Source organism: Oculina patagonica, chromosome 12 (genome assembly GCF_052425735.1).
Source record: "Oculina patagonica isolate OP01 chromosome 12, crgOcupat, whole genome shotgun sequence".
Lineage (NCBI taxonomy): Eukaryota > Metazoa > Cnidaria > Anthozoa > Scleractinia > Oculinidae > Oculina > Oculina patagonica.
Window position 1 is genome coordinate 1,586,331 of NC_135769.1, and position 25,804 is coordinate 1,612,134.

The 25,804-nt window shown below is 39.1% G+C and overlaps 2 protein-coding genes across 2 annotated transcripts; one reads left to right on the forward strand and one right to left on the reverse strand.

The window, feature by feature from the left end:
- Positions 1-63: 63 nt before the first annotated feature.
- Positions 64-9,523, forward strand: LOC144633796 (MOB kinase activator 2-like). The gene is made up of 5 exons (XM_078492670.1): positions 64-233; positions 3,098-3,255; positions 4,216-4,312; positions 5,362-5,495; positions 6,621-9,523. Exons 1-5 carry the CDS (start codon positions 217-219, stop codon positions 6,863-6,865), a joined length of 651 nt encoding a protein of 216 aa, XP_078348796.1. The 5' UTR covers positions 64-216; the 3' UTR covers positions 6,866-9,523.
- Positions 9,524-13,555: 4,032 nt separating this feature from the next.
- LOC144633769 (general transcription factor IIH subunit 1-like) lies at positions 13,556-24,986 on the reverse strand. The gene is made up of 16 exons (XM_078492636.1): positions 24,805-24,986; positions 23,642-23,840; positions 21,025-21,121; positions 20,269-20,328; positions 19,855-19,948; positions 19,664-19,698; positions 19,311-19,431; positions 18,859-18,935; positions 18,434-18,546; positions 17,545-17,620; positions 16,872-16,994; positions 16,344-16,445; positions 16,138-16,228; positions 15,399-15,514; positions 14,901-14,987; positions 13,556-13,981 (listed from the first exon to the last, which is right to left on the reverse strand). The coding sequence occupies exons 1-16, from the start codon at positions 24,953-24,955 to the stop codon at positions 13,889-13,891; spliced, it is 1,635 nt and encodes a 544-aa protein (XP_078348762.1). The 5' UTR covers positions 24,956-24,986; the 3' UTR covers positions 13,556-13,888.
- Between the last annotated feature and the right edge of the window lie 818 nt (positions 24,987-25,804).

The following is a 25,804-nucleotide window of genomic DNA, read 5'->3' on the forward strand; positions in this document are numbered from 1 at the left end:
TTTGTCAGCGGTGAACCGCTTTAAATTACCGTCAAAGGCCTGGGTCCAAGCACTTGACGCGAATTTCCATGAAAATTTTCCTTGTGTCAGCTGAAAGTTTATGGAGTTTAAATGCCTTTTATTTGTCTGTTTAAAGCGATGTAGGGCAAAGATTCGTGGTGAAGACTCTTCAAATGTGTAAGCTGTATAGGACATCCCTTTTAGCTCTCCAGAATCATGGAATGGTTGATGGGGTAAGCAAGTTGGTCAGCCAGCTCAATGTTTGCATTGTATGTGATGTCCTCTTTATCGTCAGCGCTCATTCTTGGGTGCGGTCTACGCAATAATTACGAAACAAAGAAACTAAAATAGTGTTTACTTGTAGCTTTGTCAAATGACAGGAAATCGCTGGGTAAAATCCAGGCGGAAAGTCAGATTTTTGACCTTTGGAAAGCGAACGAGTGTGTGACGATCACACGATATGCGATCAACAGTAATCTTGCAAATTTGGAATTCAGCTCAAATATCGTTACTATTCGTAATCTGTTTACTTTAGTTGATAATTTTGTAACTGAATTACGTGTTAACACTTTTGAATTTTATTTCCGATGAAAGGATAACGAACACTTGATTTAGAATTATTTAAAGACAGTCTCAAGACCAATTATCCCTTTATTTTGCTCAAAAGTAATGTTTTAAACATTAATCACACAGAAGCGCTGTGTTTATACATCCGGTAATTTATTGTGAACCAAGAGCAAACTCTTTTGAGTTCTGTTACATTGCTTAATGAATTTTTTTACTGATCAATAACGAAGCTGTATCTCAGAGAAAAAGTTTTAGGAAACATAATTGTTAAATTTATAACACATTCATTAATAAAAATAATTTAAAGTGAAATTTACTAACAAGAGGCCCTGCCAGGGTAAATTCCGACAAGCGACATGGCCCAAAAAGTAGCGACAGCATACTAATAAAATCGCGACAAACGACAACCCTTTTGGAAAAACTTAAATACCGACAAGGACAAGCAATTTTCCTTCAATTTAATTACCGACAGCGACATAAAGAGCGATAAAATAGCGACACAGCACACTTTTAAATTTAGACAAGCGACACGGGAACCCCCCTGGCAGGGCCTCTAACAAGAGCTGTCTGAGATTTATAATATTTACAAACAAGGACTGTGGGATAGAGGGATCCACAAATTAAATCTAGCATTCTCATTCCAATTAGCAGACTGTATATTTTAATTTTTATACATACTGTATGATCTACGTGTTATGAATTTTTTATAACAATCTTGTATTTGTGACTCCTCATTGTTTGCCTAAATCAAGGTCATTTGGAAGAAAGTTGTGTATTCACCTTATGTTTGGAAAAATCCAGATTATCGATATCATAGTGTAGCAGGTCTTGTAAGCTTGTAATAGACCCTTCCACGGTTTCTGACGCCATCTTGGTTGGGGGGCAAACGCGGCAAAATTTACAGTAAATGTATGGGAAAAATCGGGAGTTTGACGCTCGATAGTTCGAGAAAGGTCGACTTTCTGCAACTTCTATGAATTACAAACCTAAAATATTAGATGAAAGAGTTAACCGATCAAATTTGAGAATTTTACTCTCACTTAGAAAGCCGCAAATTAAGATTTTCATTTATTTCATATCATATATTTCTCTGTAAAATGGAGCCGCCGTTCGCGGGAAAATTTGGAAGCATTTGTATGGAAAACTAAAAGTACGATTTCTCGCTTCTAAGTAAACCGATCCCCTTTAAATTTAATCAGTTAACTCTTTTAGCTAGTATCTTTAGTTTACAATTCACAAAAGTTTCAGAATGTCAACGGTCCTCGAATTATCGAGCGTCAAACTCCCGATTTTTCCCATACATTTACTGTAAATTTTGCCATGTTTGCCCCCCAACCAAGATGGCGTCATAAACCGTGGAAGGGTCTATTCTACTGGTCCTCTAGTGAGTGTAGCAGTTTTTATTGTTTTTGGAGGCTAGGAGCATTGTTCCTGTTGTTTGTTCTATTGTTCTCTCAAATGGTAGTGAGCAAATTCATGTGAGATCTTGAAAGAGCTGCTACCCCTACCCAATGATACTGGTTTATATTTGTAAACGGTTAAAACCGGCTTTGTGATGTAATTCCTTGCATCTTTATACTTGTACCTATACATGTATATTGGTCTGTCTAAAATTTGTACTTAGAAATGGCAAGTCAGATGTAGAAGATATTGGCATTCAGTTGAGTTTTAAAATATTGAATCACGAATTAAAGGTTTCTATAGTGGTGATGATTTTTAGCCTGTGTAAACAGAAGGTCTCTTCACTTTTTGAGAGATTCTGAGGTTCAATGTGAAAAATTCTTTGCTTATAATAATGAGTAGCATGCATAGTGCCTCTTAAGTTATTACAAAGTTAAGAATCAATCAGGAGTACTGCACAACCTCGTTCCCAGTGTCTCTCATCTTCCCGCCCCCAGTTTGGGTACTCAGCACTGCTGTCTGTAGAGCTCCTTCATTCAGTAATGTATAGTGTCTCTCAAGTGGGAAAGAATTTAGCATGGAAAAAGATATGTAGTGTTATGTTTACTTTTCATGTATGTCTATTAGATGTCAATATTAGTAGTTGAAACCAAAAGACTCTCACTAGAAGGTTTTCTTTCATTTTTGTTGTCATTCAGTTCTTTCTGACATTTTTTGTTGGATCACTGTGTAACTTTAGTAACATTGTTAATTTGGTCTGTTTAATTTACTGTTTTCACAGTAAACTTCTTAATCTAACCATCCATGATGTAAGTTACTGTAGGCCTTGTTCACACTAGCAGCATAACAACATAGCAACTCAAGAAAAGATCCCTTTTTTCCATATGATAATGTTGATTATGTTCCTGCTATGTCGTTATTTTGTATAGTTCTCACTATTGCGTGACCATGCCATTATGTGGTTAATCGTTGTTGTGTAAAAAATCGTTTATGTAAAAAAATAATTTTTAGCTGCAAACCTCAATCATTTGTTTATTCCAGACAATCAGGGTCCAAGTATTCCAAAATTACTTCCATAACAAACACATTCTGATTGCTAAGTGTATTCTGCATTTTGTTGTTCATATAGGAAGGGAAAGAAAAAACCTGTTGAGCCAGAAATAAAAGAAAATAAACCATATTTGGAGGAGCAGTATGTTAACAGTTTCATCAGAGAAATATCAGAAGTCAAAGAACTTGTGCCTCTTCCTTCAGGCATTGATCTTTATGAATGGATTGCCACAAACAGTAAGTGTTCATTCATGGGCCGGTACAAGTATGTTGATGTTCAGATTGAGGGGCATGACTGATTATGTTTAACTCAAGGTCATCAAGTTCATATACGTCTAGAAGCACATGAGTGGGTTACCTGTGCAAAAGGTTTTCTCGTGGTGTGACCAACTCTACAAGTACATGACTTGTTGTGCGTAATTTGATTGTGAAAAATACAACCATCTCAAGCTCTGCCATTATGGACCATAAACGAGAATATTTTGCATGTAGCAGGTGGCATAGGGAATCAATTTATTGTCTGATAAAATAAACTATCTCAATGTCACTCCAGGGTTTTTCAAAATATTAGTAAATAATAATAAAGTACTATTTCGTTTGTCTCACGACGTAGTCACGTGTGATGGAGATCGCGACGTTTCGACTGCATACTGCTAGTCTTCATCAGGCGATAAGGTCGACTGGTTGTGCGTTAGCTTATAAAGCACACGGCTGCGCTGTGATTGGTTGGTTTTCAACAGCTGTGATTGGTGCATTTCGATCCTCAGTGTTCTGCATGCTGGTGTACTGTTGTTCCCTCGGCGGTCCGCAGTCGTACAGTTCTCCTGTTGTTGTGTTTTTTGATCGTGGGCATTCATGCTTCAGGAATTTCAATTCCACTGTCCCTGTTGATATTATTAGGGTGAAGTCTTATGTGAATCGCCTCTTTGACCCGGCGTGTGTACCAGTGCGAGTCACAATCAATAAGCTTGACCTCATTCCAAAGCGGGTAGTGTCCGGTTTTGTTGGTGTGCCTGAAGACTAGCAGTATGCAGTCGAAACGTTGTGATCTCCATCACACGTGACTACGTCATGAGACAAACGAAATAATACTTTATTATTGTACTCTACCACGATGAATAACCACAACATTTTTTTACGATATTAGTAAATAGTCATTATAGTAAGAGTGTTTTTAATTTTTTTCCTCCATTACAGCTTTAGCATTTTTCAACCAAGTTGACTTATTATATGGGAGTGTGAGTGAGAGGTGTACTGTAGCATCGTGTCCTACAATGTCAGCGCCTGGCTCTGTGTAAGTGACCACTCCACTCAATACATAAAAATTCTCAATTCTGCTACACACACTCAGGGCTTTTAACGTATTAAATTTTCATCAGCCATTTTCATCAGCCATAATATTGTATTTTTAATTAGTATAGAGGTTGACAAGGCAGAATACGACCATCGGGCCTTCTTAACTATGTGTTTCCGCACTTATTCTGCAGCCATAGTCCTCACTACTGACACCTCTCGCAGGTCTCATGGGTTACAGGTTTAACTGAGAATAGCTGTTAATTACATACACAAGTCTAACAGTCAATACTTACCGTATAATTTGTTCTGTGCTGAAAGGTCAAGCCCCAGAACAACCAGCTGATAGTTCATCCTTGCTGATTCTTCATGCTGGTTTCTTATAGCAGTCACTAAAAGCAGCTAGTGGTATCAACTATTAAAAAATAATAATGCCCTCTAGATGGAGAAAATTTCCACTGTGCACAGGATTGCAGATTTCCTTGTATTCTAAGGTTCAAAACTATTTTTTTTAAAGTCAGTCAGAGTGTCTGCACACTGTGTCACAATTTACATCTGTACCCCAGGGGGGGGGGGGTACTGCGGCTTGTAAATGACGGGGATGATCGAAGGATTTTTTTGGGTTTGAAATTTTTGATTCCGGGATTTTTTTTGGGTTGGAAAATTTGGCAATTATTTTTTTGGGTGACTTGATTCAAATAGCAGATTTTTGGGGGGTATTAAAAACAAACTGAAGTGCCTTGGCGCGGCCTTGGTGTATTTATGGTATGATGAATAATCAAACTCGAGATTTACATTGCCCCTCCTGGCAATTAAGGGATAATATGACAAGGGATTTTTTTGGGGGGTTATTTTTGGTCTAGGGATTTTTTTGGGTAATGTTGGAAGACTTAGGGATTTTTTAGGGTCCTGAGTTTTGCCTTCATTTGATCATCCCCGTCATTTACAAGCCGGAGTACCCCCCTGGGATCTGTACATTTGTATAACTTGGAACAAATGTGACACTCGTACATGTGGTCATGTGGTTTTGATTCTGATTTCATTTTACAGAATTTATTTGTGGCATGATGACAAGGGGAAGAAAATCACAAAGACAAATGTTTCAGCCCCGCAGTACATTGATTACGTCATGACCTGTTGTCATAAGTATCTTCATGACGATGCAGTGTTTCCAACAAAATTTGGTGAGTTGAAACTGTTTACTGAATAATTATGAAGCCTTTTCCTGTGGTCAGTTTACCTTGATAAGAGGGACTGAGAATGTAAAATTTCTTGAGATTTCTGAGACTTCCTTGAATCTTCGCATAGTTACCTAGGTAACCCTAACCCTAGCATTGGGACACAATACTAAATTTTACTATAAATTAAAATCACTATTAATTTTACTGTCTAACCATCTAGCTAGAGGGAAGCACAGTGGCCTAATAGTTAATGCATGTGTGCAGGAGTCTGGTTTGAGCATTCCAGGCTTAAGGCCCAGGCTGGCGTGACTGCACTGTATTCTTGGGCAAGCATTTTACTCTTATGGTGCCCCTCTCTACTCAGGTGTTAAATCAAACAGATACCGTAAACACCCGCAGATTACATGTAGCTGCAACCAGAGATAAGCCACACCCTCGATTTCAAGGGAAGATTTTTGGAAAAAAGGTGCGGCTTATCTGCAGGTGTTTACAGTACTGGTGAATGTTATGATGCTGGGGGTAACCCTGGTGTGGACTAGCAACCCATCAAGCTAGCAGTAGATTCAAGTACTATAATGATAATGTATTTATATAGCGCATTTTTCATATGTATATGTTCAAATGCGCTTTACACGTACTGTAATTTTACTACTAAAGGCCAGACCACAACACCGGGAGCTTCGTGCCCTACTCTTTGCGAATAGTGTGTGGGTTTTTTAACGACCCCTGTTATAAGACTGAAGATACAGGAGATGGGACCTACGGTTTATCGTCCTTTTCCGAGAAGACTAGAATGTCTAACCATTTGCAGATGAAATTACAAAGGCAGCACATTCTCCTCAGTTATTTTAAGACCCTGAGTGTTGGTCCGGTCTGGGGTTCGAACCCACGACCTCCCGCACAGCAGTCCGGCGCTCTACCAACTGAGCTAACCAGGCGGCGGTATAAGTAAGTACTATCAGGGAATAAGCTTTGCCCTGATGGGCCACAAGCCCTAAACACATTCTTTTTTTTAGCTACTGTTGTTGGTTATCATTAGCCTGATAGGTCCTGAATAATATTTTAGTGCCCCTTTTTCTAGCCTTTCTCACAATTTAAAAACTATCTCTTATTTTGCCTTTTCTGCAGGAATGACGTTTCCACCGACCTTTATGACAACAGTGCGCAAACTGTTCAAACTTCTTTTTCATGTGCAGGCTCACATGTATTATGCGCACTTTAATGACTTGTTAAACCACGGACTGCATTCTCATTTGAACACGGTCTTAATTCACTTCATTTTATACCATCAAGAATTTAACTTGTTGGACCCCAAGGAAACAGCGCCATTGGATGACCTACTACAAGCAATTGGCGTAATTAATCAAAGTTAGTTTTATAAATATCTGGTATGGGTATATGTATTTTTAGATAAATTTGTGTGTACTAAGTATATTTTCAATATTATTGGTGTTCATATTTGTGAGATCTGAGATGTAAACGTGGAAAAAATGGCTCAAATTTTTAATTTAATTTAAAGTGTATTTTAGCGTTAGTATATTTCAAATCAGCCACCATTTGACTTAAAATATGGTTCCAAGTTTTTTTTGCATGTTTGACAGTTTTACAGGTTGGCATAGTTCAAGAGCTAAATATTTATAACATTATTATAATAATTATTATAAACTTGAATTGTTAGGGGTTCATGTTTACAACGTATCGTTGGCTTGAAGCAGTAGTACAGGACCCAGTCATTGATAGTTTGAAAGCATTTAAATTATTAAACACATTTCATAACACATTATGTTTCTCTCCAGTTGGTACATGTTTGTTTAAATGATGCATTTAAAGATCTGTGGGCTTTGTTGTTCAAAAGAGGATTAAGCTTATCCAGGATTAAACTAAACCAGGATTGGTGTCACCTTTGCATTCAGTTCTAACATACATAGTACATATAAGTTGTTATTTGTGAATTCTGTTATTTTAAATCTTTTATTCATTATTGCGGTTTTCAGTGAAGTGCGAACTCTGGAATTCAAAATCCAACTAACTATTGTGTTTTTCGCTGCCGTCAATCATAATTATGGCCACAGCCAACGAACCATGAAAAAGACGTGGCAGACGTGACCTTTTGACCCAGTTGAAGCGTACGTCTGTTTCCCAAGAGGCCCGCTAAGATGATTGACGGCAGCAAAAAGCGTAAACCGTTGGCTGAGAATTGAATTTCAGAGTTTGCATTTCACTGAAAACCGCATATAATCATAATTTTTTATTCACACGGATGCCAAAACTTAACTTAGTTCTTTGTATTCTATCTGTGTTGACAAGTCTTCTCCAAGGTTTATTCTAGTTTCCTTGTTAGTAGTGTAACAGCTCTCGCAAGCTTGCTGTAATTCTGCTGGTCCCTTTGTAGCAGTTCCTATCTCGGGTGGATCCAGAAAATGCAGAATGGGAGACAATTACATCAGCCCATACCCACAACACAACCCTGATTGCACAGTGCCTCTCGAAAGATAGTTGGTTACAATTTTTTTTTAACAAATCCAAGGGAATGGGCGCACGCACAGGCCCCCTCGGTCCTTCACTAGCCTGTTCCAGGCATTCTTCAGTGGGGAATAGCGTAAAAAAGTATGCACATCCCACTGTTTTCATATTTAGTTCTGTGTATTTTGGCCACAAATAAAACGCTGCTGTTATAAAAAGGTACATGCGTTGCTTTGGAGAAATGTGACAGTTAGCACGTCTGCAGCTAGTAATATTACCAGTTATGATCTGATTTACTTTATAAGTTCCTTACTAGTCGTTTCTGAACCGTTTAATAATCTAATACATACATAATGATGTGTTCTTTTAAATTAAATGTTGCCCTTAATAATTTGTTTGCAATGATGTTGCATAGAGCAGTTCTTTGAGCCATTTGAGTTCTCTTTCTCGACAAAATTTATGTTTTTAAAAGAAAACTGTTTATTTTTAACTTAAAACCGCTTAGAAACTGTCTTCACTTCCCTGACTATTAATGTTAAATATGTTAGTAAGTTATGCCTTGTTGTGGTATACAACACGGATAAAACTATGAAATGGAAACCTGCTCACGATCAAATTTGACTGTAAACAGTGAACAATCCAGTCCAAACTAGGATCTTGGTGGAGATGGCTTTCGACATTTGATGGCCCCCAAAATAGCATTTTATCGCTACCGCTACAAAATAACGCTTTAAGTTTCTAGCATTCGAATGGTCACACGCTAGATGTTAAGAGACGCGAGATTTTCATAAAGACTTGTGTTTTGACTCGGGGAGTTAAGATCGGTTGACGGTATAAAAGTTTTTATTTGTCAACTGAAAATTTGGGGAGCAACTGCCGTTTTCTGGCGAAAATGTCCGATTTTTATTATCTAATCAAGAAAGTGCGAACCCCTGTGCGACTCTGAGAGTTGTTTATATGCCATCATGACGTCTTCAGTTGCTTAGCAACTTCTAGGCGAATCTTGCGCGTGGGCTCAGTCCAGTGTCGAAGACCGTAATCACCCTTAATTAGGGACTGACCATTATTTTTTTGGAGGGGGGGGGGGGATGAAAAATATTGAAAAAAATTGTTTGCAGGGCCTAAAAGGACAACATAAATTGTTTGCAAACGCGATACGTATAACAAAAAATAGTTAGAATTTCGAAAAAAAATTGTTTGCAGGAGTGCATAAACTAAAACGTTTGCACAGGAAAATTTTTCACCTCCCCCCCCCTCCAAGAAAATAATGGTCCGTTCTTTAGCCATCTTTTGTTCTCCCGACTGTTGCAGGATGTTCAATATGTCTACGACGTAAATATGCCGAGTTCTCGTCCGCCTTGATGGTGGACTGCTCTTTGTCGCAGGTTACGACGCATGCGTAGTTACGTTGTACGTTTCTTAAGGGATTGTCTTGGGCTTTGGTTTCTTTCTTATGGGGATTGTTCTGTGCTTTAGGGACGTTAAGTTGTAGGGGGGGTTATTTGTTCGATACTGGTTAAGGTTTTAAAACACGTGGTTTGTGAAAAATAAATGAAATGAAGTTGCAATTGTTGCCTTAAGAGTATTAAACTAACGTCGTTTTGCGGCGCCACTACTAGACTGCAATATGCTTGGCAAAACCAGGAAACATGTTTCTATTTGTTGTTTCCTCGTCTTGCCACGCTTCAATGCCGCCCGGGAACCAGAATGTTTCAGCCGTGCAGCAGAAGCAAATTTCGCTTCTTGCCGGGAAACAAAAATTGACGCAGACAATGCTTCCCGTATGGCAAATCTGGGAAACATTGGGGAAAGTCAAACATGAGCGCGCAACAAGTGTTCCTGGAAACACGTTTCCTCGTTTTTCCAGGCCTCTTACACGGGACAACTTGCAACAACGATTTTTCGCTCAACTTTTTGACTCGGCAGCATGTTGCGAGTTTTTTGGCTTGGGTTTAAAAAATTGCAACGTGTTGCCGAGTCAAAAGTTGCATTAAAGATCGTCCCCGATATGTTACACGAGTCCATTTTCGCGAGATAGTTCGACGAAACGCGGCGTAGCAAAACGATCTGCCTCGGTTGCTAAACAGTATTGGTGGGAAACGTTCGCATGGAAATGAACTTCTGCGCAGAACCCGTTTTCATGCCCGTTTCTGACTCTGCACACGCTCCCCTTTGCCTTTAAAGGATCGTTTTGACGGGCTATTGTTTCATATCCATGTAACTCTCCCCATTTCCCAATTGGCTCACTCTGCGCCCTTTCTCTCCCAAAAAGAGCGTACTATATGATCCGCTATTAGCTTAAAGAAGCAAAAGGCTGACTATGAGATTTTTAATAGATGTTTTATGGCACAAAAATATTCCAGAATACAAATACTGTAGATACATAGGACAAAAGCTCATTACAAGTTTTTTTTAGTTCACATTTTGGCGTTAACTGGAAAAACATCAAAAAGGAGATATTGTCAATTTTCAAACAATCGACTCACTTCAAATCCTCAACTACATCTCAAATATTCTTAACTCAAGTTTTTTTCAACGCTCAACTTTGCCAACTTCCACCACAGGTAACCAAAGCGTACTATGAGAGTTTGTATGGATGTACTAAGAAGGCTTGTATGGATTTGAAATAAAGTTGAGAAAAATATCCCTTTTTACCGGCGAAAAGTTATAATGAAACTTTAAACCTTACCTGGTGTCACGTTTTTGTATTTCTAGTGCTTTAGAAAGTCATACGCGCGATTTTCGTCTTAACCGTCTGTTGCGTACTTTCTTTTAGTACGCAACAGACGGTTAAGACGAAAATCGCGCGTATGACTTTCTAAAGCACTAGAAATACAAAAATCTCGATGATTTGGTAAGTGCAGAATGCAATATGGAACAATTGAAAGTATGATGTTTTATATATGTTCGTGTTTATTTGCTTTACTTTACTTTCGGAAAAACTGTTCACAGGCTACTTGTATTCTTTCCTAGGTGTTCCTTACGTTAATCTTTGCAAACGTAACACGACACTTTTGTTCGTTTGTAACAAAATACTTTTGTTTTCCTTGAAAATGCCGTAACATGAAACTCTTGTTTTTTGTTTGTTTTACGGCGACATCGATGACATTTGTTTAATTTAATTAAGTTACGGTTTAAACTGCACGAAAGACGATTCTCAAAACTAAAGAACAAATCTAATCAAAAAACATCTTTTTCGAAAGGGTTTTTAAAACGCAGTACAGCTAGGATATTTGTTTCCTGGTTATCAGGTGTTCACGCCGAAAATCCCGGTGCAAGTTTTTGCATACCTAATTACGATTTACGAAAGCGCTGTGAACACGTCACACGCTCACTCAAGCATGAAGCCGAGAAGCACGTAGTGTGAAGATTTCTTTCAAGAAATGTCGGAACCGTCACGAAAGCATGTTCAAACACTAAAGCGGCAGAGGTTTTACAAAATAAAACGGAGGTTAGTTCAACCGATGGAGAACAAATAAAAGGAAAGGAAGTGACGGATGTAACATGATATTGTTGTTTTTTTCTCGCAGATCGCTGTGATGCCTTTTAAGTCTAATTAAATTAACGCCACGGATTCTACAGGAATTCAACCGCATTGAAAAGCACACCACGTTAGGCTTTAATACAAAATTTCTAAACACGTCACTGTTATTTTAATTTTCGATAGCTTGAATTTCAGTTTGTTATTGAAACAGCAAACGAGATACTTTTGTTTTTGTCAAAAACATGTAACATACTTTTGTTTTTGTCAAAAACGGATGTAACATGATGTTTATGGTAACGTGATTTATTTTCTGCAAAGAAGGCGACATTGATTATAACACAGATGTTATCAGGTTATCAATTAATTATGAGATGCTAGATCACCTTTTCTAAGAAAACAGCATTGCCATATCAAGAAATATTTCACATGATCTGCTATGACGCCTTACTGTCTAATTCAATTAATTTGTGGTTTTAACTTGGGGCCACGGAGTCTACACGAATCCTTCTGCAGAAGAAAAATCTCGATGATTTGGTAAGTGCAGAATGCAATATGGAACAATTGAAAGTATGATGTTTTATATATGTTCGTGTTTATTTGCTTTACTTTACTTTCGGAAAAACTGTTCACAGGCTACTTGTATTCTTTCCTAGGTGTTCCTTACGTTAATCTTTGCAAACGTAACACGACACTTTCGTTCGTTTGTAACAAAATACTTTTGTTTTCCTTGAAAATGCCGTAACATGAAACTCTTGTTTTTTGTTTGTTTTACGGCGACATCGATGACATTTGTTTAATTTAATTAAGTTACGGTTTAAACTGCACGAAAGACGATTCTCAAAACTAAAGAACAAATCTAATCAAAAAACATCTTTTTCGAAAGGGTTTTTAAAACGCAGTACAGCTAGGATATTTGTTTCCTGGTTATCAGGTGTTCACGCCGAAAATCCCGGTGCAAGTTTTTGCATACCTAATTACGATTTACGAAAGCGCTGTGAACACGTCACACGCTCACTCAAGCATGAAGCCGAGAAGCACGTAGTGTGAAGATTTCTTTCAAGAAATGTCGGAACCGTCACGAAAGCATGTTCAAACACTAAAGCGGCAGAGGTTTTACAAAATAAAACGGAGGTTAGTTCAACCGATGGAGAACAAATAAAAGGAAAGGAAGTGACGGATGTAACATGATATTGTTGTTTTTTTCTCGCAGATCGCTGTGATGCCTTTTAAGTCTAATTAAATTAACGCCACGGATTCTACAGGAATTCAACCGCATTGAAAAGCACACCACGTTAGGCTTTAATACAAAATTTCTAAACACGTCACTGTTATTTTAATTTTCGATAGCTTGAATTTCAGTTTGTTATTGAAACAGCAAACGAGATACTTTTGTCTTTGTCAAAAACATGTAACATACTTTTGTTTTTGTCAAAAACGGATGTAACATGATGTTTATGGTAACGTGATTTATTTTCTGCAAAGAAGGCGACATTGATTATAACACAGATGTTATCAGGTTATCAATTAATTATGAGATGCTAGATCACCTTTTCTAAGAAAACAGCATTGCCATATCAAGAAATATTTCACATGATCTGCTATGACGCCTTACTGTCTAATTCAATTAATTTGTGGTTTTAACTTGGGGCCACGGAGTCTACACGAATCCTTCTGCAGAAGAAAAACGCAATGTTCGTGATGAAGACTGATCTGCGCATGCGTTTAGCACAAAGTATTTTTTCCAGAAAGAATTGTACCACAAGGAGAGCATAGTGCTTTCTGAAACAAATATATACCTTGAGTTCTTCAATTGTAAGTATCGTAATGGACTCCCCGATTTACCAAGGGCACACGGTCAGGTGCTCTCCATCCCCTCCCCCCTTTATAGAAATAATTAATTAATTGATATTAATTAATTAATTGGTGATTAAAAGTTTACACCGCGTTAGCGGTTTAGTGGCTTAGTGGTTTAGTGGTTTAGTGGTTTAGGGGTTTAGCAAACGCCAACCCACCAAACCATCACAATAGTGCATTCTGCACTAAAAACGTGACACCAGGTAAGGTTTAAAGTTTCATTATAACTTTTCGCCGGTAAAAAGGGATATTTTTCTCAACTTTATTTCAAATCCATACAAGCTCTTATAGTACATCCATACAAACTCTCATAGTACGCTTTGGTTACCTGTGCTTCCACCTTCTCTTCGCCATTGTTGAAATTCGTAAGACGCGAATTCAAGAGGTTACAAATTGCCCGAGTGTAAACGGAGCCCACTTCTTATCGAAAGAGCTACTCGAGCTGCAATCGAGAACACAACGCAACGTTGCTATTGCTCTTCAAAAAAGTACAATATTCTTGGGTTTCACCGTCAGTGCAGGTCGTAACTCGGTCTGTTCCATTACACTGTCATAACAACTTGAAACGAATTTCTTTAAATCTTCTCGTTCACTGTCAGCTGGAGATCCTCGTGGCAGATTTCTTTTCCAGCCATGCTCTGTATTTTGTCAGCGCAGTGTCTAGCATCTCTACTAAGTGATTCGCCAACTGCATGGAGACAATAAACAAATAATCAAACAAACTAAAAGAATATTTTTGAGCGTCGTAAACCATACAGATTGAACCTGCGTGCGTTCTGACGATCGATAGAACTAAGATTAGTTTAATCTGAAATAAATCTAATATAGTGCTTTTAATCTTGTCCCGGGGGGGGGGGGTACTCCCATATGTGGCCTATATAGGTATGTGCCGCCCGATAGGGTATGGTTTTGAGGTTCTCGGTCCTTAAATAGGGTGTCATTTTTGCTCTTTTTGGCAATGTGTTCCCGGTGTGATCCTTAGATAGGGTACCTAAATTCTATAAGCTAAAATAAACGCCCAGCTAAACTAAAAAAAGATATCTTAAAACTGAATTTTCTGTTCAGGTATTAGAAAAGCGATTTTATAAAGATTTGTGTCTTGCCGTGCGCGGTTAGCCGTTATTTGGGTCGTCACGGAACGCTTCTCCTCCCCTTGAATAGGGTGTCATTTTTCGGTTTTGGGCCTTAAAAAGGGTATCAATTTTCGCTTTCTTTATCCTTAAATAGGGTCAGGGTTTAAGAACCTTGGCGGCACATCCCTATCCGAAATTTATGGGAGTACCCCCCGGGAATCTTGTCCAGTCTTATCATCCTTGGAATCATGGTGGTAAGGGAGAGGGGGGGGGGGGTTTGAATGAGTAGATGTTAAGGGCAAAGGAAGATGGCTATACAACGTCAATGAACGATACAAGCCTTTTACTTGGTTTCGCGGAAACCATTGTTGGTCAGCTAGCTATTGTGTTTGTATTTTGTCTTTGAAATCGTTTGTCATTAGTCGGTGATCGCAACACCAAAAATTTGTCCAACAAGCTTGCGCGGATAATAACATCAACTTAAATTAAATTTTACGTAGGTTGCTGTAGATAAACATGGAATCTTATACATACGTGAGAATTCTCCATTGCTAGTTGACTCCGAAATTGTTGCAACTTGACATCCCTGTATCTTTCCAGGCTTTGACCAATTCTAACCATCTGTTGAAAGAACAACATCCGCATTCGTCACCTCAAAACAAAGTTTTACTTCGCTACATTGTAAGACAGAAACGTTTAAATCTTTGTTGATCCAATCATCGTCGAACATAATACCACAGCATTCTAATTTTCTGAGCCCAAAAGCAGTACAAGTGAATTTGCAGTGTTTACAACGAGCACATGCGATTGATTCTCGTCGTCTAATTATCTCCGTTAACAGTAAGTGAAAACCAGGGTCTCATAACGAGTGCAACCGTTGTCTGACTCTCTACGTGAAGTTTAAGGGGCTTTTTCGAAGTTAGACATGTGTGGATCAGAGGGAACAAGGAGAATTGGGACCCACTCGACACGTTTCGCCACCCGTCCCTTCTCTCTTGGTCTACGTTTTGGCTTGCCCCTATAAATTCTAACCTTTTCTTCTAAGAATTGTGTTTTGACAGGAAAGCATGACCAGAAATGTCTCAGCAGCTCAGAAAGTGAATTGTACTGTAGCTTGACTTCCGCTTGAAGTGACGAGGAGACTAAATCTGCAAAAATACAAACAAAAACAGGCAAAGCATTACTACAACAATAACACCCTATTTCGGTTTTACCGCAGAGCTAAAATCGGTAGTTGAGAAAACGCTCATATTTTGTCGGCTGAACGGGAATTAGCTTGCAATGGAAGCCAATGTGACGAGGGAATACTATTTAAAACAGCTTCATGACACTTGAAAAGATTACGCGATTTAGTCCCAACTGGAAGCTGGTTCTAGATCAACCAGAATGCATCCATGCATCTAATTAGAGCGGTTTTCACTTGAGTGTCGAAAGTAAATTGCGTTTGCTTTGGTTTTGCATTGCTACGCTTGGTGATTGGCTTAAAAATCTCGCGCCACTTTCTCAGCCAATCAGAACTAAAACCAAAACCGATCGTGACTCGCTTGCGCACGTTTTCCCGCGCTTCGTGCCAGTTACATGTATTTGCTTCGAGTTTTGATTGGTTCACTGGATTGTCTGTGGCCTTTATGATTGGCCAGAGTAATTACTATGGTTTTGGTTTTACGACACTCAATTGAAAACTGCTCTATACAACATAACGGCATGCTACGGGGTTATGTTATAACATTTAATACTCAAGGTCAAAGTTGACGGAGACTTGCACACTTACGTTGCATACTTGTTTCAGAAGTTGTGGTCATCAACGATCCTCCAGGGGACATTTCTGTTAGGACGTGACAGGCCATGTCACTGGGAAGGGCCTTGGTAACGCAAAACAAAAAGTTAGATTGTCAAACCTGTCCAGTGTTTATTTTATGTACTTAATGCTCGAGTGATGAAAAATTTAAGGAGTAGCACAATACGCCCGCCACTTACCCCAGGTAGGTTCGGTTGCCAATGCTCTATCTCTCTTTGATTGCACTGGAAAGCTAATGAAACGTCTGTATGTTTTCTTTTCGAGTGAAGCAATCCTTTATCCTACGGATAAAAAATGAAAGGAAACTTCATATTCAACATTTACGTCGCGCTACGTAAATGTTTGAATCACTACCGGTCTCACATCTAGGCCCAGTCCACACTAATTCGTTTTTGTCAATCTGTTCTCGCCTATATCGTCCACACTGATCCGATGGAGCTCCGTTTTCAAATGTCTCCAATCTGGACAGCCTTTTCAAATGTATGCGTTTGTGAAAATGATGCGCGTCTTCGATCGTATCAGAGCAGACGACAGGGGAACGCGTCAACGAAAACGCATTCGTGTAAATGGGGCCCTCACTGCTGTTCCAAATCCTTACAACAAGCAAACCTATCTTTACTTTTTATCTGCAGGCCTGTTCTAACACACAGAAAGTAATACATAAAGAGCATTCTTTTATCTTTCTTTTTATTTGTTATTTTCCTTACCTTGGGGACTGCAGGTATCAGACCTTGAGAAAATTTTGACGAATCAGCGATTTTTAAGCTTGGAAGCTCACTGGCTTGTTGTTCAGCCAGGTCATCATACTCTACCATCTCACGGAGACGACTCTGGAAAACAGAAAACAAAACTCGTTAGTGAAACTCGCACAACACGTTCTAACCAATTTAAGACACTTAAGGCAAATCCGCGAATCTTATTGGTTCTCTCGAACGAATTCTTGAGTTATTCTAACAGTGAACACTGACTTAGGGAAACGTAAAACAACGTTAACAATAAAACTTAAAAAAAGACGTTTCGATCGAAAACCATGGGCCTTAGCTCTCTCCTCATCGACTATTCGTGTTAAGCCACCAAATTCACGCGCACGTTGCTTTTAAAAGGGACGATAGCTCTTGATTTTACTTCAACTACTATCCTCTCTTTTCAGCAGTGTATAGTAATAAATTCTCTCATTCGAGTGAAAGTCAACTCGGGTGCGCCTAGCCCACTATTTCAGTCTGAAGCGTCATTTCACTATTTATCTTTTTAATTGAGTTTTAGAAAGACAAGTGAAAGTTTGAACTGGAAATTCTGTGTGTACATGAGTCACAGGCGAGCGTTTCTACACCTTTTTCAAGTCACAGATGGAAAACAACTACCAAATACCAACATAATAACCTTTTTAGCTGGGGGAGCTGCTTCTTTAGCGTCGCCATTCTTTCCGTTTTTCTCCTTTTCTGTGGTTGTGCTAGACCTAAGAAACCGTAAAAGGAAAACAACCAAATAACGTACGGTGTGCTACACCTTACCGTAGCCGAAAGGTTAGTGGCAATCGATCAAGTTCTATTTTTATTACCTTATTACATGAAATTTTCGCGACATGTTAATTTCGCGATTTTAAGGTGCGCGTATTTCGCGTCACTTAAATTTCGCGATTTAGCGAAACTTTTGTATTTTGAATCACTTTAATTTCGCGTTTTTGAGTAAGACACAATGTGCATTTCCTTAGCAATATAATTTGACATGTCCTTGAATAAAATAAAACGACTTTATCAAATGAATAATAACGTCAAATGTAACAAAAAGGACATGTCAAATTATATTGCTAAGGAAATGCACATTGTGTCTTACTCAAAAACGCGAAATTAAAGTGATTCAAAATACAATCAAATGTAACAAAAAAAACACACAACTGCGAGGCTAAATGTCAATAGTAACAACAGAGCAGTTTTCATAGTGTCCACAAGAAGCTCATGCTTGTACGTGAATTAATTACTGTTCTTGAGTCAATTGAGGACAACCTCCATTTACATTGAAAATTCCTTCCTTCAGTGGTACTTAACTCATTCTTTCTTGATTATTGACATGTGAGTCACTTAATTTTCGCGTCATGTTATGTTCGCGACACTTATTGTTCGCGTCACTTTAATTTCGCGATTTTTTTTTAATCGCGAAATTCGCGAAATTAACGTGTCGCGAAAATTTCATGTAATAAGGTAACTTCTATTTCTTAGAAAATTCAAAAATACGGTATACCCTTTTGCTTACTGCCCCTATGAATTCTTACCCAGCAGCTGTGGTTTGTAACACCATGAGACTATGGTGGTTCAGCCTTCTAAACAAGGACTGGGTTGTCGCATTGCTCTTGGGGTCTATGGCGTCTGCAGTCAGCCCGTAACCCTGTCAAATAGAAAGGCAACTATTTTAAGTTGTGTTTATAACAAATTTTGAGCAGTTTTCAATTGATTGTTGTAAAACCAATCAATTGATTGTTGTAAAACCAAAAACAAGGTAATCACACTGGCCAGTCGCAAAGGACACAGAGAACCTAGTGAACCAATCAAAACTTGAAGCAAATACATGTAGCCGTGGGAAAACGTGCGCGAATGAATCACAACCACTCTATCAAATGTTTGAGTTATCAGAAATCAACGAGTGCATCTCTGATGCACCTATTGCTCAATTAAAGTATGCAGTACAATGTAGTATTACCTCATCTGGAACTGGAGAGTCTCCTGTTAGGTCCAGTAAAGGATCTTTGAAGGTTTCAAGTTTCCTTGACAATTGCTCTGCATCAAAAAAGAAAACAAATGTGGTCATTTTGTAGATCATATGATCACTCACTCACTCATGTCCTTAATGCCGGGTGGCACTTAGGCCAGCAACAAGATCCCTCCACATCTGCATGTCTTTCGCCATGGCGCAAATGATGCTCCAGGTCTCCCCCCATCTGCTCCATTTCCTTCTCTGCCGTCCGTTGCCACGTGATTTTCGGACTGCCCTTCCTTCATTTTCCCTTTGGCGTCCAGTGCAAAGCGGTTTAGGCGATGGAAGACTCTTGGCGGGTGACATGGGCAATCCACCTCCAACAACTCCTCCACAAGATGACAGCAATAAATATCATACATATATGTTAAAAAGTGATGAAGCTCATTTATTCTTACCATGTTCATCCTCCTTTGCACATTCAGTGAACATGTCACCTGACATGGGTCTTGAGCTGACCCTGTCTCTGTGGAAATAATGTGACTGAAAGAACTTTGTCCAAAAGTCTTTCTCTGGCATCTGGAAACGAGAAAACAGCATTTTAGTAACGATTTCAAAAACACCAAACAAGCAAATGAATAATGGATTGAATAAACAAATGAAAACGAACAAACAAACAGATGGTTGGATGAACAGACAGATGGACGGACGGACCGATTTAGAGCATTTAGACAGCTGGACATGCATGATGATAATGATTGAAGTGTTCTTAAAATGGCAAAATTTGAAATGATACAAATTTGACTGATACCTCATGTGGCACAACCTCTTGGTGCTTTTTCTTCACTGATGAAAAAAAAAATAAATAAATAAATAAAAACCAGCAATTAATTGTCATGATGTATAATTAATCTCTTTCACCGACTTTTGTGCTGTTTTAAATTGACTTTGCAGTAAGGGATATGTGACAAGTCAGAATAATTTATTATTAAGTAAATTTACCTGCTGGATAAGTCTTAAATATTGCCTCAATAGTGTCGACATTCAAATTGTATTTGACTTCATTACAGCCAGAACTCTCTGGCTGCATATCTGCCTGCAGAGAGAGAAAACATTTGCATTATACTAAATGAATTTACGGGTGTGTTAGTACATAAATAATATTGCACTTTTTTCAGCCTTGAAAAATTTTTTTAATTTAAAGTTTTACTTCTGGATTTAAGACTGTAAACTGCATGTATATCAGGCTCCAGGCTGCAATGTAGCTTATAGGTATACCAGGTTCAAGGATGAGCTTGTGCCTGTGCACAATAATAATATGGACCTTCAAGACAACTGTGCTCCCATACAGAAAAACTAACTTAACACTTGACACTTTCTTTAAAACTGCAATAGCAACAATGAAAGTTAACATACAAGTAATGCTGATGATAATCCAACAGCCTGGTCTGCCTGTACAGCCTGGGTGTCCTGATTCTGTGTATAAAAAGAACCCATTCCATTAGCACCTACTAATAGATCAATTAAAAATAAAATTATTTATATCATAGGTCTGCAATGTGTTAAAAAAACGTTTTTGCCAGCATGCTATAAATGAGGATAAAAAACACCAGAGTTTTGAGCTGAATCAAGCCACCAAGTGGGGTGGGGATGGGGATACACTCTTTGAATTAGCTATTGAGATATGTGCGGTGACAAAGATATTCAAGCAGATTGGTCTGAAATAGGTTGGGTCAGCAATTCAGTAAAATTTTTGGAAGGAGCTATTTTTGTGATTGTTGTTTAATCTTGTAAAATGTTTTTTAAACTGAAGCACTTCCTACAAGGAACAATTATTTTGGTCTGAAATAGAGCATCAATTTCAAGGTCAGGTCTAAAATGGGTTAGGGAAAATCACACAATTTGGGTTTTAAATAGGGAAAGGGTTTTAGAAAGCATGCTGCACACCCCCACCCTAATTTCCAGAGAGTACCCCCAAGGACAAGGCCAAAACTAAGTGCCCTTACTGAATAGCCTTCTGGCACCACTGATAAACTTAAGTTAGATTGAAACAGACTTCACCACTTGAGGGATGCGACTTATATGTACACTGCACCGAGCCAGTCATTAGATTCCCAAATATCTTTGCAGGCAAAGACAACTTTTATAATATTGTTTAACGAAGTTGGTTACCTTTGCTCTGTTTGCCCAGAACTCTTCAGCAGTGATTACTCCACTGACAACCAGATCTTTATACAGTTGATACAGCTCAGGATTGTCTTTGAGCATTCTGTGATCAAAATATGGAAAGGGACAAGATAACCGGTATGGTACAAAATAGCCTGTGAACAGGCTCTCCGGTAGGGGGCGAAAAGAAAAAGGAAGAGCGGAGAGGGGGCTGGGAGAGAGAGCCTGTTGACAAAGCATGGAGGCAGCCATTCCGCCCCTTTTTATAAACCTGTCATCATCTGTCACTAATCTGTCGACAACGTGTCATCAACTCCGCCTTCTCCGCCTAGATGCATTGGAATGTAATTAGAGCGTACTTGAAAATGACAGCTCGCGGGAAAAAACCGCGCTTTTCTCCAATATGGATCGGAGCGATCCTCAAAAAAAAAAAAAAAAAAAAGTCAATTGTAAATAAAGGTGACGGGCCTACACAGACTCCTACGTTCGTGACATTTGTACTTTAGCCGTTCTATGGTAAGTTCGGTCTTTCGACCTTATTTGCTTCCGACTTCTTTCTGAGGGTACTGTTTTTATTTGGAGGCATTATGTATTGAATAGAGCCGTCTGATTGTGGCCAAGGAAATGTATAGAGGTCATTAGTCCGCGCTGCGTGGTTTCCGTTTGTAGAGTTGAATGACACCTCTAAATTTGTACTCTGCCACATGTTGTGCTAGTTCAGTTTGTTTTGGCTCAATTCTATTTGCAAGATATGCTTTACGCTCTGAAAATGTTCGCCCTGGAAGGACAAGACCTATATGTTCCGTAAAAATGTAAACTACTTGCATTTTATTGACGCCGGGCCCGGCATTTTAATCAATACTGTTGCAAGATGTATTGTCTTATCACGGATTAAATCTTGGTCCGGCTTCGCCAGAGACTGTGTCAGCTTTACTATGAAAAAGCTGAATGTTGGTTTCAGAGAGACCTTCTGTATTGTAAAGTCTATGCTTCTTGCATTATTTTGATCGAGCGCTCTGTCTTTTTAGCTCGATGTTTAGGATTTTTTACCTCCCTTGTTCGTTGCGTTACGTTGGCACCACATGATTCAAATATAGATTTGAAATTTTTTTCACGCGCAAGTCTGTTGACTATTTTGCGTTTTGTATATGCCAGTATATGGTTCAGTAATCTGTCGTATGTGGACGAAATCTTTTAAAGAATCGTCCAACGCACGTTCAAAGAGATCGTTCGTAATTCGCAAAGACGCCATGTTTTCACTTCATAATAAGCCGCATTCCATCGCGTCCGTGTATATTTACGGTGTCGGCAAATTGAGATATGTTGATAAGACCTGTCAACAATCAGTGATTCGACCAATCAGATGTTGCACTAGAATCTCGTGCACGGAACGGCGGCAAAAAAGCTTTGTCCGCAGGCTCCCCCGATTTCCTGTCCCGACCCGACACATTACTCGGCTCGCTCCGCTCGCCGAAAACATCATCGGGAGCCTGCTCGCAGGCTAGGTACAAAAAGGATACTGAATTGTTATCTTTAATATGTGCTTTTTTTCCTGAGCTTAATGAATGTGTGAGTGCCAGGACTTAAGATTTGCAAACTATTGGTCTCTTCAAAGATTTCAATTTAAAAACTGTCATGGGAGTTGATCAATTCAGTCTATGCTTAATGAGATTGGGAACCCAGGGTTCAAAATAGCAGCCGGCTGTCGGCGGTAGCCGGCACTTTGACGACACTTGCCGGCTACTACTGAAGAAATAGAATATTATGCCTTGATCGGCCAACTGAAATCAAAGTTGCTGGAATGTTGAAGTAAACATTTCATATCAGACAATAAAGCAGCTACAGGGCTAGAGAGTGCGACTCACTGCGTTTTAATGCGACCAAAATTTCATCTTTGGCGACTAAAACTTTTGGTTTTACGGTTTTACATGTTCAACTTCATTTCTGTGCTAAGAAGAATAACGGGCTGCTCCACCTTCTCAGGTATTTTGTCCCTCCAGAAAAGTATATTGGAAGATCTTATTTACTTCTCAAACACTCAATAAGAAAAGAAGTCACATTGCTCCAATCCATTCTTTTGAAATGCCGTAAAACATTCCATCACTTCCGAAAGCTTGCAAAGGGCTGACTGTGTTTGAAATCGCCCCAGATTACATTGCAAACCTCTGGGTACGTCCCATAGGTACGTCATGTATGCAAATGGATTGTGTCCCTTGAAAATGCATGGCTCTTTTAACAGCCGGGAAAAAAATGAGCCTAAAAAAAAAGCCGACAAATTCAGGCTAAAAACAAAATTTTATTTTGAACCCTGCAACCAGCCTGGAAGGGTGGAAACTGGGAAAAGTACAGGAAGTAGGAAGTTCAAACCCCCATTACCCCCTCCTCACTGATCACTGCTTCCTGACCAACAAACTCAATTTGAAGACAAAACAGATATTTAAACATTCAATGTTATCAACCATTTCACAATCCCTGATCCCCCCCCTCCCCCCCCCCCAAAAAAAAAGGAATAAGCCAAGTAAGCTGTTGGTGCAGTTTAGCTACAGTACATCATTGACCAGCTTATATAAAACCTGCAGATTGCACTCTGTAGCTTGAAATGATAATACCACATATACCGTACCTGTTCTTTTCTTCAAGCTCTTTGTTTGCCTTTTTCCTGTGAGCTGGGATGAGCTGTGCCAGGAGATCTTTTATTTCATCTCTTTCCTTTCTAGCATTCACAGGTGAGTCATTGGTAAACTGGAAAGTGAAGTTGTTTCCATCATGAAGAACAAGTTGTATTTGTATTTTGGAGCTACCTTCAGGACTTATCCGTTGAACTGTTGGACAAAAAAATTCAAATTTGTATGAAGTATGCAACATAATTAAATATAAGAAGTAGTAACATTTTTTGTAAGCAGTGTACCATTAAAGCTTCACTACACTGTATACTGTGATGATGTACTGTACAGTTGTGTTATAAGCAATAAAAGTGTATTAAAAAATTAAAATGATATGTTTAGCCAATAGCAAGAAAAAAAATCTTGTCACATTAAATTTTATTTTTCACTGTTTTGGCCTCAAGCTGACTAAATGCTCCTTGCTGAATACTGTCAGGAATGACTGCACAGGTTACCAGGGAAAAAAATTAAAATACTGATCCCCACGTCCATTTCCACGTCCTTGTCCCCAAGTCCCATGTTCCTGAGTCCCAGGCCACGCATCCCTGAGTCCCAGGTCCCAAACATGCGTCCTCGTGTTCCAGTCCCCACATCCCCGTCCCACTTTTAGTCATTGCCGATTTGTTTCTAGCATTCTTTATATAATTATTGGTGATAGAAATAGTTAAGCTTATAGCTTGATCTTTTTTAATGGCCAAAATTTTGAAACTATTTGATTTGATCCACCAAAAGGAAATTGGACTAGGGCATTTCAACAACTCTTTATATTGTTATATACGACAAAGGGAAGCGAAATGAAACACCAAAATATCCAAATGTTTAAAAGGCTGGTGTCGTAAATCGACGTAATCAATTATGGACGTAGGTTCTGCCACAGGAAATTCGGAGACAGGAAGGGATTTTAATAAATTTGAAATCAAAGCAACAACTTCTAAATGCTTCCAGAAAAAATGTTGAACCGAGCGTTCTTAGTGATATCTTTGAAGTCTTCAGTCGATACTTTGTTGATATATGATTTTTTAACCTTACGCAATTGAGCCATATAAAATTTTACTGCCAGTCCACACTTGTTTAGTACACGTGACACATCATTAGCTTAAATCACATCGCCGCTGAATTTTACCTTTGATTTCAGAATACGCACACGACAGCTTGGGATTATCTGACCCATTAGGAATCCAAATCAAGTTGTTCGACATTAGACGCAAACTCCCACCAGTCTTTTTGTGCTTTGTGTTTATGACTTCCAGAAGAACTGTCTCCCGGTCCGCCATCTTGGATGGCAGTGTGGAAGTACACCGCTGACTTTACAAACCTCATTTCCTCGCTAATTAGAGCCCAGTCTTTTCAGCAAACGTTTTTGTTCGGCGTTTTGTTTTTGTTCCCCAACAGAAAAGATTTCAAGGAGGACATCCCCGGCCCAGCAAAGTAGCGAACTCCCGAGATTACTAAAAACTCGAAAGTAAAGAAATAGGACGGGACGTATACAAAACATGTACCCGGGTCCATAGACCACCCCTTTGGACCCGGTCCATGGACCACCCCTGAAGACCACCCCTAATTTTCGAAAGCAAATCAAAGCTTAGAATGGAATGGGGACAGGGTATAAATTGACCGCATGACTAAAACACGGGTCCATGTTTTGTATACGCCCGAAATATCACGGCACGTTCACTAAGTGTTGGCTTTTAAATTTTCGACCTCAGTTAACCTGCGCGCGTATGGGAGAAACGCGAAAGGCGCGAGAGGGCCACGCGAGGAAAAAATCGATTTGTCCTCGCGCGGCCTTCTCGCGATCGCGCACTCTTTTAAACGTGCTAAAAACTACACAGACGCCTGCTACGCAGGCTAGACCTCAGTAGGATACTGGAATATTTTACACTACTAAGCCCCTGCTACTAAGTTATGATTAAATCTGCGTGATAAATAATTGTTATAATCAATATGGTAAAAATGTTGACGTAGGGAATCCAGGATGAGACATAACGATTAAAAATGTAGAAAAGCTCTCTGCCTACAAGAAAACAAAGAAACAAAGAAAGAAAGAAAAAACACTGACTCGAGCTTTCAATATTGCCGGTCTGTCTATCTGCATAGCAGTCAGTTCGATCTCAGCGGCATGC